The sequence below is a fragment of the Lissotriton helveticus genome, chromosome 7 (genome assembly GCF_964261635.1).
Source record: "Lissotriton helveticus chromosome 7, aLisHel1.1, whole genome shotgun sequence".
NCBI classification, from domain to species: Eukaryota; Metazoa; Chordata; class Amphibia; order Caudata; family Salamandridae; genus Lissotriton; species Lissotriton helveticus.
The window spans coordinates 794,691,237-794,709,265 of NC_136068.1; the positions used below are offsets into that span (position 1 = coordinate 794,691,237).

The 18,029-nt window shown below is 39.4% G+C and overlaps 1 protein-coding gene across 1 annotated transcript in view; it reads left to right on the forward strand.

The window, feature by feature from the left end:
* Positions 1-18,029, forward strand: part of TRPC7 (transient receptor potential cation channel subfamily C member 7) — a 1,084,504-nt gene that overhangs the window by 503,384 nt on the left and 563,091 nt on the right. Inside the window, exon 3 of the mRNA XM_078653219.1 lies at positions 16,416-16,580. Within this exon, the coding sequence (XP_078509345.1) occupies positions 16,416-16,580 (165 nt within the window). The remainder of the gene's footprint in view (positions 1-16,415; positions 16,581-18,029) is intronic.

The window sequence follows — 18,029 nt, forward strand, 5'->3', positions numbered from 1 at the left end:
TCATAGATACATGCAAGAGATGAAAATTATCAACATCAATAGAAATGCTTTTTACATTTTGTATAACAATAAGATAAATAATTGCAAGAAGAAGAAATTGAAAGTACAAATGATGAGATGCGGAAGCTAAGATCAGAGTTTTCCAGACTTTCCTGACCAATGGTTTATACAGGACCTAATAGTGCTGCCAAAATGTCCCTGTATGACATTAATGTTGATGCTGGTAAGGCGGACACCGTGGGCTATTGCATTACAAAAGCTGTACATACAGGGTGTGTCATTATGGATGTGCCCAGACTGCTGAGAAGGGTTTGCAGCAAAGCAAGAGAAGTGCTGAGAAAAGGATGTTTGGACAAAATAGTGGAACCAAATATATTGTGATACAAAAATATTGTAGCAAAAATATTAGAACATCAAAAATGTTGTCAATAGGAATATTGAAGGTAAAAATATCATTTTCAGTGTTGTTTTTTATTATCATTGTAACAAATACTGATGTACAAAATATTGTTGTATGTAATATTAATTTTTGATTGTTAATTAGTATTGTAATTGTAGTGTTTTCCATTGTATCTGTTTATTATACTTTATGTGTGTTTTTAGTAAGATAATTATGGAGTTTTGAAATTGCTGAACTTTGTATTTTTAGTTGTATTAATGCATATAAATAAACATTTAATACTTTTTTAGTAGTTGGATATTAGTTTTTTGGGAGATGGGTGGGGAGGTTTTAAAAAATGTCATATTTTAAATTTAGTTTAATGTTAATTATTTAAAAAATATGCAAATTAATAACTTACAATTTTAAATGTATTTTGTTACCTCAATATTTTAATACATTTAAATTCATATTAATTAAGGTATATATTAATGGTATTAATTAAAAAATTAAAACAAACAAACCTTTGAAACTTTGAAAACTTATTACAACATTTTTAATAAAGTAAAATATATATATTTTGTTTCATAATTCTTTATAAAAAAATTAAAGGCAAACAAATATTTAGAAAGTGCTGCACAGCATAAAAAACCCACAGGAGTCTATTGTCAATTCAAATATCAGTGTGCTATAAAGGGAATCTACCTGTACAAAAAAGGAGAGGGAAAGAGAAAAGCAGGGATCAGAAAGAAGACTAGGAATAGGAATAAATAGTGGAAGAAAATAACATTGTGCATATTATGCTTAGAAATCCATATCCCTCATTGCTCATATAACCACGGAATAATTTAGACAGAATGGATCTAAAAAAGTCAAACAAATTTGGACCCATAGAATATTGGATATGTAGGATGTGATGAACATTAAAGATGGTGGAAGGTCACAAAAATAAGAAATACATAAATACAAAAAGTAATTAATTAATTAATAAATAAGTAAATAGGTGAATGAATGAATAAATAAATGAATGAATGAGGAAGAATGTCGTCTCCTTACCCGGAAAAAGAAAGAACGAAGGGAAGAGGAAAATGTGGTGACTGAGGAAAAGAAGAAGGGAAGGAAAGGGGAAGGAAAGAGGAGGGGTGGGTAAGGGGAAAGGTGCATAAGCAATGAGAGAAAAATAGAGGAGGAAGGAATAGGGGTAGAAAGAGAGTAAAGAAAGAGGGAGGAGAAGAGAGCAAAAGAGAGAGAAAGATGAGGAGAGGGTGGAGAAGGATAAATGATGAAATAGAGGGTGAGGGAGAGGCAAGGCAAAAAAAGAAACCAACCAGGAGTCTCAGAGAAAAGGATCCCATACTTGGAATACTTCCACTTGCAATCTATTTATTACACGTTCATGAGATGGCATCTGAATCATTGCTATCATCCAGTCCACCTGTGAGGAGGAACTGGGTAATTGCCACTGTCTTAGAATACAAATGTTGTCCCTAGAGAGTACAGTATGTAAAAGGCAAAGCTCTGGGTGCGTAATGTTAGGTGCGTTCCGAGGATCATGCAATAAGATAATGGGAGGGGTAAGGAGAAGTCAAAGGGGAATTGTTCCCTTCAGGGTATCCCATATGCGAGCTCAAAAACACTATAAAGGAGGACAGCCAGAGAGTATGTGAAGGTCACAATTAATTCCAGAACATCTCCAGCACTTAGAGTGTGTCAATAATCCTGCTCATTGTAATTTCAAAGGTGTCAAATATCAGTCATGTAAAGTTTTGAAATGACAAAGTTTCAAAGGCGCTTCCCGAGAACCCTTGTCTGTGGCTTCCAATAAGTCTCACCAGACATCTTTTTCTATTGTAATGTGTAAGTGCCCCTTCCATTTCTCACAAAGAGCTTTAACCCCTTCGGTGCTCATGACGAGCTCAGCTCGTCATGATGCACGGTGCTCGTGTGCTCATGACGAGCTGAGCTCGTCATGACCACACCCATTTCTATTATGGCCCAGCACAGGGGAGGAATAACAATAGCAGCCAAGGTGTTAAAAAATGGTTCTGAGTATAAATGATTACTTTAAGCACCATACAGTCCCGACATCACTCCCTTATGTCGTCCCCAAATAAGGAGATAGTCCAATATTGGCGAAGGTTCTAATGTCAAAGGAAGAGGACCCAGACATTGCCTCAGGCAATGCTGTAATTGCAAGTGTTGTAAAATCTGGTGCAATGGAAGATCAAATTCCTCATGAAGCAAGTCAAGGGATTTCAACTCTCCATTTAGTATGACCTGGTCTAGTTTCTGGGTTCCTCTCGAACTCCAACTGGACCAGTAAAGTGCATGACCATTTATTCAGATACTCTTGTTACGCCAAAGTGGAACCTTAGAGTGCAAACAATGAGCAACCCCTAGAAGACGATGTGCACAATGCCATGCTTGATATGTAGCTTGCATCACAGGGTGTGGAGGAGAAGTTAAAGGTTTACGTGTTCCATACAAAAAAAAATTTCAAGGCCGTCATCACGGTTAAGTAGGGAGCCTTCTGTTATGGCCCATTGTGGAGGATCAGTTGTGCCTGTGAGTAGATCGGCTAATTGTGAGAGGTGTAGGGCTAAAGAATACGGTTCCAGAGATGGTAAACCCAAACCACTGTGGGTGTCACTAGCCATTAGTTTGGTAGCAGCTAAACAAGGATGCATTGATCCCCAGATAAAAGCCTGTATACGGGCATTTAAACGACAAAGTTTAGATAGAGGAACTTCAATCGCAATCATATGCATTCCAAGAAAATAAGTGAAGCGAGGCAAAGTGACCATCCTTACAGCTTGTACTCTTCCCCACTTAGAAATACCCAAAAGAGACTATTGAGCGAAATCAATTTCCATTTGCGATATAAGAGGTGAAAAATTGTCATAGACCATCCCTTCCAAGCCTTGATTAACCACGATTCCCAGATATTTTAGTTGCAATGTTTTCCAGCAAAAGGTGTATCCGTCAATTGATGCTTTAGTGATGTTGGAAGAGAGACAAAGAGCCTCTATTGTATCCCAGTTCACCTAATACTCGGAAAGGGCTACAAATCCATCAATAATCTCAAGTAAGGCTGGCAAAGAATGAGAGAGATCTTTTAGAGTAAGGAGGATATCATCAGCATATAAATATAGCTTGGATTCACCTCTCACTTTAGGTATACCCCGAATCCGAGGTGAATGGTGAATAAGTAGGCAAGGGGCTCTATCGCGAGCAATAATAAAAGGGGAGAAAGGGGGCAATCTTGGTGGGTACCCCCCCGGATTGGAAAATGATCCGAAAGAAATCCACTACAATTGACCTGGGCTACAGGGTTATCATATAGCAGCCGGATCTTGGAAATAAATTGATCGCCAAGTCCGAAGCGTTTCATGGGGGCAAAGAGATAACCACAGTCAATGCAGTCTAACGCCTTTTCTGCATCCAAGGAAAGAGCCACGTCATCTTCCGTCATCTCCTTTGCAGTCCCTAAAGTATGAGCTAATGTTCAAAAGAGATTTCTGGATGAACGGCCTGGGATAAAACCAACCTGCGAATGATGTATGAGGGATGGGATGACTTTGCGATGTCGCGCCACCAGAATACTTGTCAGAATTTTGACATCTCCATTTATTAGGAAGATAGGACGATAGGTGCCACAAGCAAGTGGATCTCTGCCTGAGCAGCATTGTGAAAGGCATAATTTTTTCTTCCCCGACCATTTATAATACTCCACAGGGAATCCATCTTCTCTTGGGGATTTGTGATAAGGTAATTTGGCAATGATTGCATCAATTTCTTCTTTGCTGATGTCACCTTTATGAAAGTCATTACCTTCATTTGTAATGCGTGGAAGATCAATATCCTTGAGATAGGGGGCTAGTTGATCTTCAGTTGCCGGAGTCTCAGTGGTATAAAGTGTTTCATAAACATTTGCAAAAGTATTTACTATTTCTTGTAGTTTAGTAAGAATAACACCTGTTTTCTGTCTGTATTGCAGGGATATCCATGGCTGCCTCACACTGTTACAGCTGTGCTGCAAGTAAGCAGCCTGCCTTCTCCCCTTGTTCATAATGTCTGCCTTTTAGACGCTGAAGTGCATACTCAGCTTTGGAAGTGTGTAAATTGTTGAGCACCCTTATGGTTAACTCCAGGCTTCAGCGGTTGGGTAGCATGGGATGGGATTAATATAGACGTGTGCGAGAGATAATTTGATCCTCGAGTGCAACACGACGAAGGGTTGCCAACTTATTGGCCTCAGCTGCATCCCTCATTAGTTGTCCATGAATAGTTGCTTTTGCAGCCGCCCATATGGTCCTACAAGAGGTAACTGATGATTTATTATTGGTTAAGTAGTCAGAAAGATGAGAATGTAGTTGGGCTTTACCCTGAGGTGAACGATATCTCTGAATGTTCATACACCATGGTTTATGACCTGGAAAGATTAAACTTACATCTGGAGCAAGGACAATTGGAGAATGATCAGAGAGAGCAGCTTCCAGAATATGGGATTCATTAGTGATTGCAAATACCAAATGGTATGTAAAAAATAATCTATCCTAGACTGGGTGCCATGAGCCTAAGAGAGGAAGGTTTATTCCTCATGGGGTGAGAAAGGCGCCAATGGTCCACCAGCCCGTGATCTGATGTTATGTCGCCCAGTAAGGCTCTGTCGACCTCATTGCATTTATCCAAGGGACCTGTTCTATCTAAAACTGCTTTGTGGGCAAGATTTCAGTCCCCACAATGACATAGCTGAATGCCCCAATTTCCACTAACAAATGATTCGAGCTGAGAAGATAGGAGCGTTTAGCTCCCGTCGTAGCGTATACTGAGGGTCCTATCTCCTATTTTTAATTTGGCAAAGACATATCTGCCGTCTGGATCAATCCAGGTCTTGACAATTGTAAGGATTTATGTAAGAGGATAGCCACTCCACAGTTCCGTGCTTGACTCTCCTTAGAAAGAGATTGTTTTATCAATCCTCAATAAATTACTTTTCCCACCCATTCTCGTCATAACTTAGATGATTCCAAGGCATCCAAGTAAGTCTATTGCAGAAGAGCAATATCAGCTCTTTTCGTTTGCAAATAAGAGAGTACTTTGTTATGTTTAATGTAGTGTTTAAGACCATTGACATTCCACGGGATGATGCGTAGTGGATGAGAAGGAGAAGAAATATTTGCTGACATATGTGCGTTATAAATCTAATGCTGTTGGTTTTTAAGGAAAAATTGGAGAAAAGAATGAGAGATGTTAGATTATGGGGGAGAAGGCAAGGAAGGAAGTAGAATATAGAGGTAAAGGCTGCACAGGTAAAGGGGGTATCTGGATAAAGAATGGATAATAATAAGGGGATAAGCTATCCAGGAAAAAAGAAAAAAAGAAGAGAGGGGAAGGAAGAAAACAAGCTCCGGGCAAGGGGAAAGATCAAGGATAAGGGCAGTAACCCTCTCAGATAATTCCTGGAAGATTGGAGGGTTGTGAAGGGGAAATAAAAGAGTTGCAAATATATATATTCACTGAAAAAACCATAGGTTTCAGGCCTTATATAGTTAGGAATTAGCATTTAAAAAACCTTGCAAATTCGCTGAAAAAACCATAGGTTTCAGGCCTTATATAGTTAGGAATTAGCTTTTAAAAACCTTTGAAATTCACTCAAAAAAACTATAAGTTTTAGGGGTGTTATAGTTAGCTGGACATTTCACTCATACAAAACCATTGAAATTGCTCCTATATAGTTAGTTGTACTAACTATATTTCGCGCACCCACAATCCACTGCTGATGATGTCACATATTACATCATTCATGACATGGTCAGTGACATTACTGATGACATCTCAAATGACATCAATGATGACATCACTGATCACATCATCCAGTGAATGTGGTTTGCTTCGTTATTTAAATATGCATTATATATATAGCAATTTGCATTGAAGTATGAGTGGATATATAAAAATAAATATTTGGATGGAGGACTTTAACAATGTATAGTGTCTCACTAAATATAGTGGATCGTGACTAAACTGTGTGAATATCTGTATCACTTTGTCAGTTGTTGTGTAAACTGGTTCTCCAGTTGGTTACTAGCTATGTGAAAGGCTATATTAGTTATTGATTAGTTAATTGAGTATTTGTATGGGAGAGTGAATGTGTGTGTGGTTCAGTGGAGGGTGTGTGACTGCCCAAAGATGTGTGAATAGTTGATTCAGTAGATATATGAAGTTAAAACTGCATGTTCTAACAGTTGTTTGGGTGAGTGAATATCTTTATGGGTGTGGTGATGAGCAAATATATTTCTCAATGGTACATGTCCAACAAACTAGAAAAATAAAAGGCAGTGTATGTGTCAGTTGTTGCATTTAAATATGTATACATAAGACTCAATGATTGTGTGAGTGACTGTATGGATAACTGTATACTTGTAATAATGATTTTATAATATACTACATATGACTTACAATCTAAATGAACAGATGAAGTGGTGTTTGTATAAGTGTGTAGCTAACTAAGTATGTAAGTATGATCCATTGTTTGCATAAGTTAGTAGGATAACTTCATATGTGAATAGGTTGTGTGCTGGTGTGTAATGTCGATATAGGTGTATAAGTATTTTTGATAGTGTTCTATTTTTCATTGACAGCATGTATGAGTGAATCTACAGGTAAGTGAATAGATGTGTGTATACATCTAGGAATCAATGAGTGGGTTTTTAAATACTTGTATTGCTGTGTCAATGGATTCAAATATGATATTCTGTATTTTACAAAGAGTGATGAAAGATTTTACTAGTGTATGAAAAGGTGTATGTGATTGTCACGTGGATGATGTCATCAGTGATGTCACCATTGATGTCATTTGAGATGTCATCAGTGATGTCACTGACTATGTCATGAATGATGTAATATGTGACATCATCAGCAGTGGATTGCGGGTGCGCGAAATATAGTTAGTACAACTAACTATATAGGAGCAATTTCAATGGTTTTGTATGAGTGAAATGTCCAGCTAACTATAACACCCCTAAAACTTATAGTTGTTTGGGTGAATTTCAAAGGTTTTTTAAAAGCTAATGCCTAACTATATAAGGCCTGAAACCTATGTTTTTTTCAGTGAATGTGCAAGGTTTTTTAAATGCTAATTCCTAACTATATAAGGCCTGAAACCTATGGTTTTTTCAGTGAATTTGCAAGGTTTTTTAAATGCTAATTCCTAACTATATAATGCCTGAAACCTATGTTTTTTTCAGTGAATTTGCAAGGTTTTTTAAATGCTAATTCCTACCTATATATCGGCCCGAAACCTATGGTTTTTTAATTGAGTATGCAAGGTTTTTTAAATACTAATTCCTAACTATATAAGGCCTGAAACCTATGTTTTTTCATTGAATTTGAACGGTTTTTTAATTGACAATTTTTAAATGTATTAATTTGTATTTTTTTTATACTGATTTACTACATTTTTGCAGGCAGGTGTTCAGAGGGCACGCCCCCTTTTTACAACACTCTGCAGCACAACCCCTGGCGCGTTTGCAGAGGAGGAACTAATTCCCCTTGCATACTGGGGGTCCCTGAGGAGCAACTAGCCCACCAGGAGCCTCCAGTATAAGCCAGGGGGCTGCATTGCAGAGAGGTGTAATGAGGCCACACCCTTTTTAACACCTCTCTGCAACGCAGCCCCCGGGCGTGTTTGCAGAGGGGGAACTAATTCCCCTTGCATACTGGGGGTCCCTGGGGGCCAACTAGCCCACCTGGAACCTGCAGTATGCGCCAGGGGGCTGCATTGCAGAGAGGTGTAATGAGGCCACACTCTTTTTTACACCTCTCTGCAGCGCAACCCCTGGCGTGTTTGCAGAGTAGGAATTAATTCCCCTTGCATACTGGGGGTCCCTGGGGGCCAACTAGCCCACCAGGAGCCTCCAGTATGCGCCAAGGGGCTGTGTTTGCTTGCCCCGGGGGCGGCAGTCCCCGGGGAAGTGTGTGGGGGATTGTGGACCCCCCACACTTCTTTATCACTATGCCCCTGCGATTTGGTCCCCCCGTGGGGTAATTTTTTTAACAACAGACCAGGTTTTTAAAAAAAAAGAATTTGGTCCTTTTTTGTCCTTGTGGGACCACCTGGGCAGGCCTAGGGTGTCAGGGTGTATCTACCCTGCCCCGTTTTTGTGTTCTTCACGTTTGTTTTTTTGCTTTCTTTTGCCTTTGTCTATCGAGCACAAGATGGATGCCAACAATTCCTGGTTAGAAGTGTTGACAGCCAATTTGCATGCAGCTTTCTCGGGAAGGCATGCTGATTGGCTGCCACTGTCTGTCAACACTAGCACAAGATGGATGCCAACACTTCCTGGTTAGGAGTGTTGACAACCAATGAGCATGCAGCTTTCTCGGGAAGGCATGCTGATTGGCTGCCACTGTCTGTCAACACTCCAAACCAGGAAGTGTTGGCAGCCATCTTGTGCCTCGGTAGTAGGATGGTGTCATCAGTGATGTCATTTGAGATGTCATCAGTGATGTCATGAGTGATGTCACTGACCATGTCATGAGTGATGTAATATGTGACGTCATCAGCAGTGCATTGCGGGCGCGCAAGTTATAGTTAGCTGAATTAACTATAACGGGGGAATTTCAATGGTTTTGTATGAGTGAAATGTCCAGCTAACTATATCATGTGTGAAACCTATGGTTTTTTCAGTGAATTTCTAAGGTCTTTTAAATGCTAATTCCTAACTCTAACGTGTGTGAAACCTATGGTTTTTTCAGTGAATTTCTAAGGTTTTTTAAATGCTAATTTTTAACTATAACAAGGCTGAAACCTATGGTTTTTTCAGTGAATTTCTAAGGTTTTTTAAATGCTAATTTTTAACTATAATGTGGCTGAAACCTATGGTTTTTTCAGTGAATTTCAAAGGTTTTGTAAATGATCATTTTTAAATGTATTAATTGTTATATTTTTTATACTGATTTACTACATTATTTTAAACTATTTTTTTTAGATATTTTATTTTTGAAATTACATTACAGATTTTTAACATAAATTGAAAAAAATATTTTTAAAAATATTGAAATTGTAATATTTTTTTATTTAATATTCTTTTAATTTATATATATTTTATATAGCAGGCAATGATATCCTATGGAAGGAAATTCAAGTTACTGGTAAGTACAGTTACATTTACTATTACGGAATAGTAGTGAGCTAGATTGGGAAATTAATTCCTCTTCAATCCTGAGGTCCCCTGTGAGCCAACTAGCCCACCAGGTACCTCCTGTATGCACCAGGCAGCTGTGTTGCAGAGAGCCTCACAACACCCAATACAGCGTTGGAAAGGGCAGTTGCAGCAGAAGGACATAGGCTATGCAGACGGCCACCATATACATTTAAAAGGTAAAAGAACCGTGCCAGCAAAGTATTCCCTTGTGGGCATGTCTGCGTTCTGCTGTGGGCGTGTGCTGGGGGCGTGACAAACGCTGGGGGCGTGTGGTACGTTCTGCCCTTCATGCCATGTGAGTCGTAATTGCGCCGCATCAAGGGGCACGCTGGGGCTGTGACAAACGCTGTGGGCGTGTGTCCGCGCTGTAGGCGTGTGTCCGCCCTTCATGCCATGTGAAGCGCCAATTACGCAATTTCGCCGCATCAAGGGGCACGCTGGGGGCGTGACAAACACTAGGGGCGTGTGCTACGTTCCGCACTACATGCCATCTGGGTCGTACATTAATCAGATCGTCTGCTGTGGCCGTGTGCTGGAGGCATCACAAAGGCGTTCACTTCAAAGCGTGGTAAGTAACCATTCGCAAGACTCCCGTGGGGGATTGCCCTTTGTCTCACACATACTGGGGTGCTGAATGCAGTGTGAGCCTTGGCCTGGGTGTGTCTAAAAAGCACTCGGTGCCGAAGAGCGTCGGTGTGGGTCATAAAAAAATAAGAACAGCGGGAAACAATCATTCAAGACTCACACAATTCTAATTGTTAGACGGTCGCCGCTGGCCCTCAAGCGGGGGCACACGCGACTGAGCGTGTCTGCGGGGACAATTACTCCTCTCATGCGCGCTGTTACTGAACTATCACATTACACCAAATTACATGCGCCTGCTAACATCAGCCAGGGCTGTAGCCGGGCTCAGGCGGCGGATCACTACACTAATTACATGCGCCTGCTAACATGAACCAGGGCTGCAGCTGGGCCTCAAGCGGGGGGACACACGCCTGCTAACATCAACCAGGGCTGCAGCTGGGCCTCGAGTGGGGGAACACGCGAATGACCGTATCTGAATGCACACATTACACACATTCTATTTCATACCCGGACAATGTCGGGACGGGCTGCTAGTAGGTAATAAGTGCATAGAGCAAATAAACCCATCTCAGAGTAAACTTTTCTTGATAGATAAAATGCAACCTATCCCTTATACAACAGCTCCAGCTAGAGGAAAAACCAGATAACATTATTTACTTCCCCACTAACTTCCTCAGACGTATGACTGCAGGTAAAAATTTATAAACCAACTGGCAAATAAGCTCTAACTATAGAAGTTGTAAGTAAAACAATGCAGGTCTGCAACTTCTAATATTAAAATGCCTCAGTAAGGAATCAGGAACTGGTTTCGTGAGACAGTGTATAGTTTACAAAAGTAAAAAATATAGAAGAGACTGAGCTAATACTGAATCACAAGGGCAAGAGACCAAGTATGCATCATGGTGTGTAGAACTGTGGTAAGAGACCAGTAGGTGGCCGATACCAAATCTATATCTGGTCAAATAGAATCCTTGTGAATGGGAGAGTGGGAACATCAGGTATGGTCCCATGGTCAGGGTGGTAATAAGGGTTAAAAGTCCATCTTTTTGGACTCAAGCTGTTGTTAGGAAAATATAGCAAAGAGATTGCTTTTTAGGGATGGACGCTGTGAAAGATTGATTAGAGTAACAGTCGTCTCTCCCCAACAGGGCCAAATGCTTCTTTTAATAGGATAACCACTGGAGGTTCTATACTTTGTCTAAGGTCTTACGGTCATTAATTAGGGCCTGATAAAACAGGGTTTCTTGCTTAGCCCTTATTGATCTACTAGCGGCACTAGTCCCAATTTGGCTTGGCAGAGATATATGAGAAGACTATTGGGGACAGAAAACAATTTCTTAAAAATTTATTTTCTGACACCTGGAGAATATTCAAGTAACTCTCGGCCCTTGCTCCAAATGTAGTCAGGGCAAGACATTGTGCATTATATATGTTAATAATAGGAGTCAGTGGTTTGTTGCCTAACTTCCTTGCAAATGTAAAAACTGCTTCAGGAGATTATCTGAGTCTTTGTTTTCTGGTAATAATCAGGTGAGACCATGTACATTTACCTTCAAAGTGAACACCCTCATATGAAAAAGAAGAAGCATAGGAACGTTTCTCACCATTAAAGTATTGTGGCATAAGAGCAAAGGAAGTTTTCACTATAACCATGACAAGAGATTTTGCAGTATTTGTATTCAGCCCAGGCCATTCATAAAAAGATGAACCCGTTGAGTAGTTTTTGGAGAGTCATTCCCATTCCTGTAATTAAGATACAATCATATGCATATAGGAGAGCGGGTAGCTTCCTAGTACCAATATTTGGAATATAGACCACTTCTGAAATAAGAAACTCCTAGAGATTATTTATATAGATACCGAATAAAAAGGGGGCCAATACGCATCCCTGTCTTACACTGCGTTATATTTCAATTGGGTCGCTAAGTTTGCCATTATTCCCATACCTTACCCTACATGTCACTCCATTATGCAAGGAAGAAAGAAAATGGACCAAAGCATAATCAAAACCTAGAGTCAACATCTTGGTCCAGAGTTTCCCTCCATCCACCCATTTGAATGCAGAGATTAAGTCCATGAAACCGTGGTGAATAGAGCCACTCTTGGCCATGGTATATTTAGAAATTACCTAGTGGAGATTAAGGCAATGTTCTGAGTCACTCAAACAATTTCTAAACCTGTACTGTACTTGAGAGAAACAACCCTTCTCAGTTACCCAGGCCTCAAGACGTTCAAGTAGAATTCTGCCCATAGGTTTTCTGGTAGTATCTTTAAAAGAAATGGGGTGGTAAGAGCAGTGATCTGACCAGTTACCTTTTTTATAGATTGAAATTACATTTGCACCCAACCAGGATTTGGGACATTTCTCAGGATGTTGGTTAGAAGCGGGACCAACAGGTCAAGGTTATCTATAAAAAGTTCTGCTGGTACTCCATCAGGGCTGGAGGCTTTAATTCTCTGAGTACAGGTTAAGGCACCAGCAACTCCAGTATGGCTAAGTAGGACAATCTCCAAACTATCATCCGTCAATGCAGCATGACCTTGTTTAAAATTGTTATTAACCCCATTGCTACAGTTATATAGCTTGGAGAAATGTTCAACCCATTCATGGGGTGACAACATCTGGCTGTGTATTATGACCGTCTTTAAGGAAGGGACAATTTACAATCTTCCAAAATTGACAAGAGTCCTTCTTTGAACTGGCTTCATATAGTTTATCCCAAAGCTTCACCTCTAAGCTCCATCTTCCTTTCTGCAATGGCTTGTTTACACCTATTTCTACACAGTCTCACCATGCCCTGATCTCTTGGGGGTTTGTTTTAAAGTATGCAAGAGGATCCATTGTGCCTTGGAGCAGTATCTACCGAGCCATATGTGCGGCCTGCTTTCTCCCTCCTCTTTACATTGAATTGCAAGGATTTTTGCTATTGACTGTCAGATTTCCTTGAATGCCTTTAACATATTCTTAGGCTTCAACTAATCATTGAAACAGGTTGACACTGGGTCCTCATTTGCATTTAGTAGTTCTTCCAGAATATGATGAGAGTCAATAATTTCCTAGTTGTGTAAGACCCCCACCCCTATTTGGATTAGGTGTCAATGGGATGTTGGGTGCAGTCAGAGGTTGATTAACCCTGCCAGTGCCAATATACAGACATAAGGGATAGTGATCTCTTATGCAATTCGGAGGGATTGTAAAGGCAATATTCTTTGGGCCAGAGGACTGGGACAGGGCTATGAAATCGAAAAGGCTACTTTTGCCTCTTCCCAGAAAGGAGGTAGGCTTGTTGCTGATATGGCTATTAAGCTTGTACAAAGACAGCTTGCTCAACATCGAATTGGATATTTTCACACACAGGGTTTGTTCAAAGCGAAATGATGCCTTAGGGTCCCAGTCAGACTGATCACACATTCCTGGATCTTTTACTCAACACAATCTGAAATTAAAAACCTCCCCAAATTATAAAATATTCTGATTAAAAATCATCGAGAATAGATTTAATATTTTCTCAGAAAATACCAGCTTGGGTTGGAATAAAGTTATTGCGATAAAAGTTCACGACCAGAAGGACCAACTTCAGTTCAAACTTAATAAGTATAGTTTGGAAATGTGGTAACCTCAGACAGATTTTGATGATCCTCCTCTGAAAGGACGTTGATATTAAAGTTAGGAGGACACTTCTAAGATGGCCGCCTCTAGAATTTTCTCCTGGGGCATTGATTGAGGAGAACCCATCAATCGGTACTATATCCCTGCACCAGGTTTCCTGCAAGCAAACAATGTTAAAGCAATTAAATATATTGCACCAATCAGCATTGTGCACCTTGCCTAACATACCCACCACATTCTAAAATATACATCTGAAGTCAAATTGTATGCCGAGGCAGTCAGACCTAGCCTATCAACTACAGTCGTCCCATTGAGACAGAGGTTCATATCAATTAGAGTAACCCAGATCAAAGTCAGGGATGTACACCCTTTCTGGGATTAGCAATATGGATTCGATTCTAATTAAGGACATGTTTCAGATATTTTGTAGGTTATCAATAATATGGATGTCTACAATTAATATTTTGTCACATTCTACAAAATATACCTAAAGTTTTTTCGATAGAAGAAATAATTTTTGAGGGTCTCACTTTTTTGTGTTAAAGATAGAAAAATATTATCCCACAAGGTCAGAAACATATAATAGACAAAATCAGTGTTTAAGTTATTGAAATGAAATTGATAATGATTCTTTACAATTTGAGTTGTGTGGGTTCACATGAACAACTGCTAGTTTAGGGTTTAGTCTGTCTTTACTGATAACATATAGAAAGGTATATTTGTTAAATATTCACTGAGTATGCAACTGGTTTACCTATATCTATTGAGTGTTTACTGTGCAAATACCATGTTTCAAAAGGGTGAATGTGTGTGTGTGTGTTGAGTGTGTGTTTGCTAGCCTTCATGAAACTCATGTGTGTGTTTTCAAGTACTTTTCTTCTGAACGTGTCAATAATGTACACATATTATAACATTTTTCCCCCTAATTTTACCTGTGAATCCTTCAGGCAGGGTTCACAAACTTCACTTTGTAATGTGTTTTGTAGTACTGCAATAGTGTTATAAAAATGAGTACAAAGTGCTATTCTCACACTGCATTTTTGTAGTAACTTTCACATTTGTGGTAACTTGCACTTTTGTAATACGTCCCTACCTGCGTTATTTTCTACTGAAAAATGTTGCAGTGCCAGTGGCTAGCCTTGCTGAGTGCCGGTCCTACCACAAAAGTGTGAGTTACTACAAAAGTGCAAGTTTCTATAAAAGTGGCAGTTTTTGAATTACGAAAAGTAGTAAACTATGGGGCAGATTTACAAGCCCCTTGCGCCACTCTTGCATTACTTTTAACATTGGAAACGTGACGCAAAAGTGGTGCAAGGAGCTTGTAAATCTGACCCTATGTGCACAAGTAGGATATTTTACATTTCTTTTTTATTATAGTTCAATGTTAATGAAATTCTTTCTTTGAGAGGTTTGATCTTCTACACTCATCGTATGAAAAATGTAAATATAAGTGGGTTTTCCAGCACTTTCTACACTACGTAATTTGAATTGTTCATGTATAAATTTGGTGCGCGAATATGTGTAAGAACTGCATTACAAAGTAAATATGCATACTGATTTGAACTGCATTTCTCTGATCACTAACACGAATCTCTCCAGTAAAGATAAAGAAAGTAGGGGTATTCAATAGTTTTAAATTAAGTTATATTAAACCTATGCACGATGAACATGTGACTTGTGCATTCATACATTATGAAGTCCCTCGCTGCAGACAGAGGGGGAGAGCACAAACCATGGCATGTCTCAAGATAGCAAACGTGAAAGTAACATGTAGCAATGTGTATCTGCACTTGGCATGTTAGGTTGGCGAAACCTGTTTCTTCGTACATTGCTTCAAGGATGTCTCTCTCAGTTCCAAAATACATACTTACAAAAGTGGGTCCTAGGGAAAAACGAAAATTGAGACAGAAGAGAAGGGATAAAAAAGTCATGTGGCACAAGGCAGTTCATTTTCAGCCTCTCTGGGCCGAGATGAAACCCATCAGCTCACCTCATTGGCGGAGCATCGTCATCTGGGAGTACACAAGGTTGCACAAACCAGCGCAACTCACACCCCTCAAAGGGGGAGGAAGATGCTGCGCTTAATTAAAAACCAGTGATCAGTCCAGGGAAATCTCGAGCAGTGGTGCCAATAATTTGCAGAGCATAGAAAAAGTGTAGAGTTAAAAATGACTACTAGGGCACACAATTAATTTTGTTAGAAGCTGTCCTAGTGTCAAGACTAAAAACATATGCTGATAGCTTGAAAAAATATCTATCTATGGCAATAGAACAAGGGTCGACATGTTTCAGCTTATTAGTGATACTAACCCAGCTTTCGTCAGGACCAAGATGGCACTACTGCAATAATTATTTACAAAGAAGGTGGGAAAAAACAAATCAAAAAATTATGTGTACAACACTACACTCTACCAGGACCTATTTTTCGCAGTAATAATATAGCTGTCTTTTTCACTGGAGGTGTGTATTTCTTCCCAGCTTTGTGTGGGAGTAAGCCTCATCTCACCCGGCACTGCTCAAATGTTGAAACTTTCTAATTCTTCATGGTAGAAAGCAATTGCATAATTTATGGTGACAAATTATGTGTTCAAATTCACATGTTTTGTTTATATATGCTTTTGCTTCTTTGCAGTTTGTTGCCCATCCCAACTGCCAGCAACAACTCCTAACCATGTGGTATGAAAATCTCTCAGGCTTACGTCAACAATCTGTGTCTGTCAAATGTATGACTGTTGTTGGAGTTTCTGTTGGCCTTCCTCTTCTGGCCATTGCATACTGGATTGCCCCTTGCAGCAAGGTACAGATTTATTAAGGTGCATATTTACAGTTATTTATATTCACTGCTTGACCTGATATATAATTTGAAAGTCTTTTACATGTAATCTGTATTTTCATATTTAACAATTTCTCAATTACAGAAATGATGAGTGGGTACGTATCACAAGGATTTACATTTATTTACCTTTAAATGTTCACCTGAACGGACATGTTTATATATCATTTTATTTTAAAAATGGAAAAGTCTGCTTTACTCCTACAAATATGTATAATATCATTGAAAAAATCGCATTAATGATATCAAGAGCGAACAATGAAATGGAGGAAATGGCGGCCTTCTACTATATGTAAAACTGTTTTTGTTCGCGTTCAACCATCAGTAAAATTCCTTGAATAACATTTTCTCTGAATTCTAAAAGAATTCATTTTGGTACAAAGCAGCTGGAAATTCTACATACATTCCTGTTTATTCATGGATTTTGTTTGTATTTTATTGTTATAAAGGCCAATATATTTTGAATGCAGAGTTCATATTTATTGACTGAGGGACATATATGGCAGATTTAATTTGCAAACCTTATTTGAGAGACAAAGGTCAAGATTGCAAATTTCCAAGTAACTTGTCATTCAAGAAACAGATGTTATTTAGTGTTATGTTCTGTTATGTTATGTTATGCTATGCATTGTTACATTATGTATTGTTATGTTATGTTATGTGTGTTGGTAGAGCGAGAGGTGTGGGCATAGACCTGAGCAATCTTCGGAATTTCTTGCAAAATTCGTGAACTGAGAGGATGTTCTTCTGCACAGGGTTAGGTTGTTCTGATCTTTGGGAGTTAGGTATGAGAAGACCCGACTGCCGTACCTGGTTCTGTGTATGCAGGGGATGTGTACAAATAGAAGTGTAGCTGAGAGGAGGTGTCGGGTACGTATGTGGAAAGGTAGGCGGAATCCTTGTTGTGCACAGCTTTGTATGAGTGCATGAGGAGTGCCACTTTGTGGGTGGGGAGCCATTCTTCTGGTCAGTTCTGCATTGATTCCTACATTGAGTGCAGTGCCATAGTTCAACTTGCTTAGGATGAGATCATGGATGACTATTCTGCAGGTGTTGAAGGGAAGACACTGTAGGATCTTCTTGAGTATTTTGATTGCGTGAAAACAGGAGTCGGAGACTGTACTCACTTATCCTATCATAGACAGCTGATTGTTGACCAATTTTCTGAAGTTCTTCTCATAAACAGTTCGGTTAGGTCTGAGATCAGCAGTCTGATGAAGTACTGTGGTAAGGTGTCTTTACTGAAGATGATTACTTCCATCTTGTATGTGTGAAGCTTGAGACCGCTGGACATTATTCATGTGGTGATTTTCAGAGCAGCAAGCGGAGAAGTTGGTTTCGGTGTTCGAGGTTTAGTCAGAGAGGTAGAAGATGAGCTGGGTGTCATATGCACATATATAATGTTGATTCTGT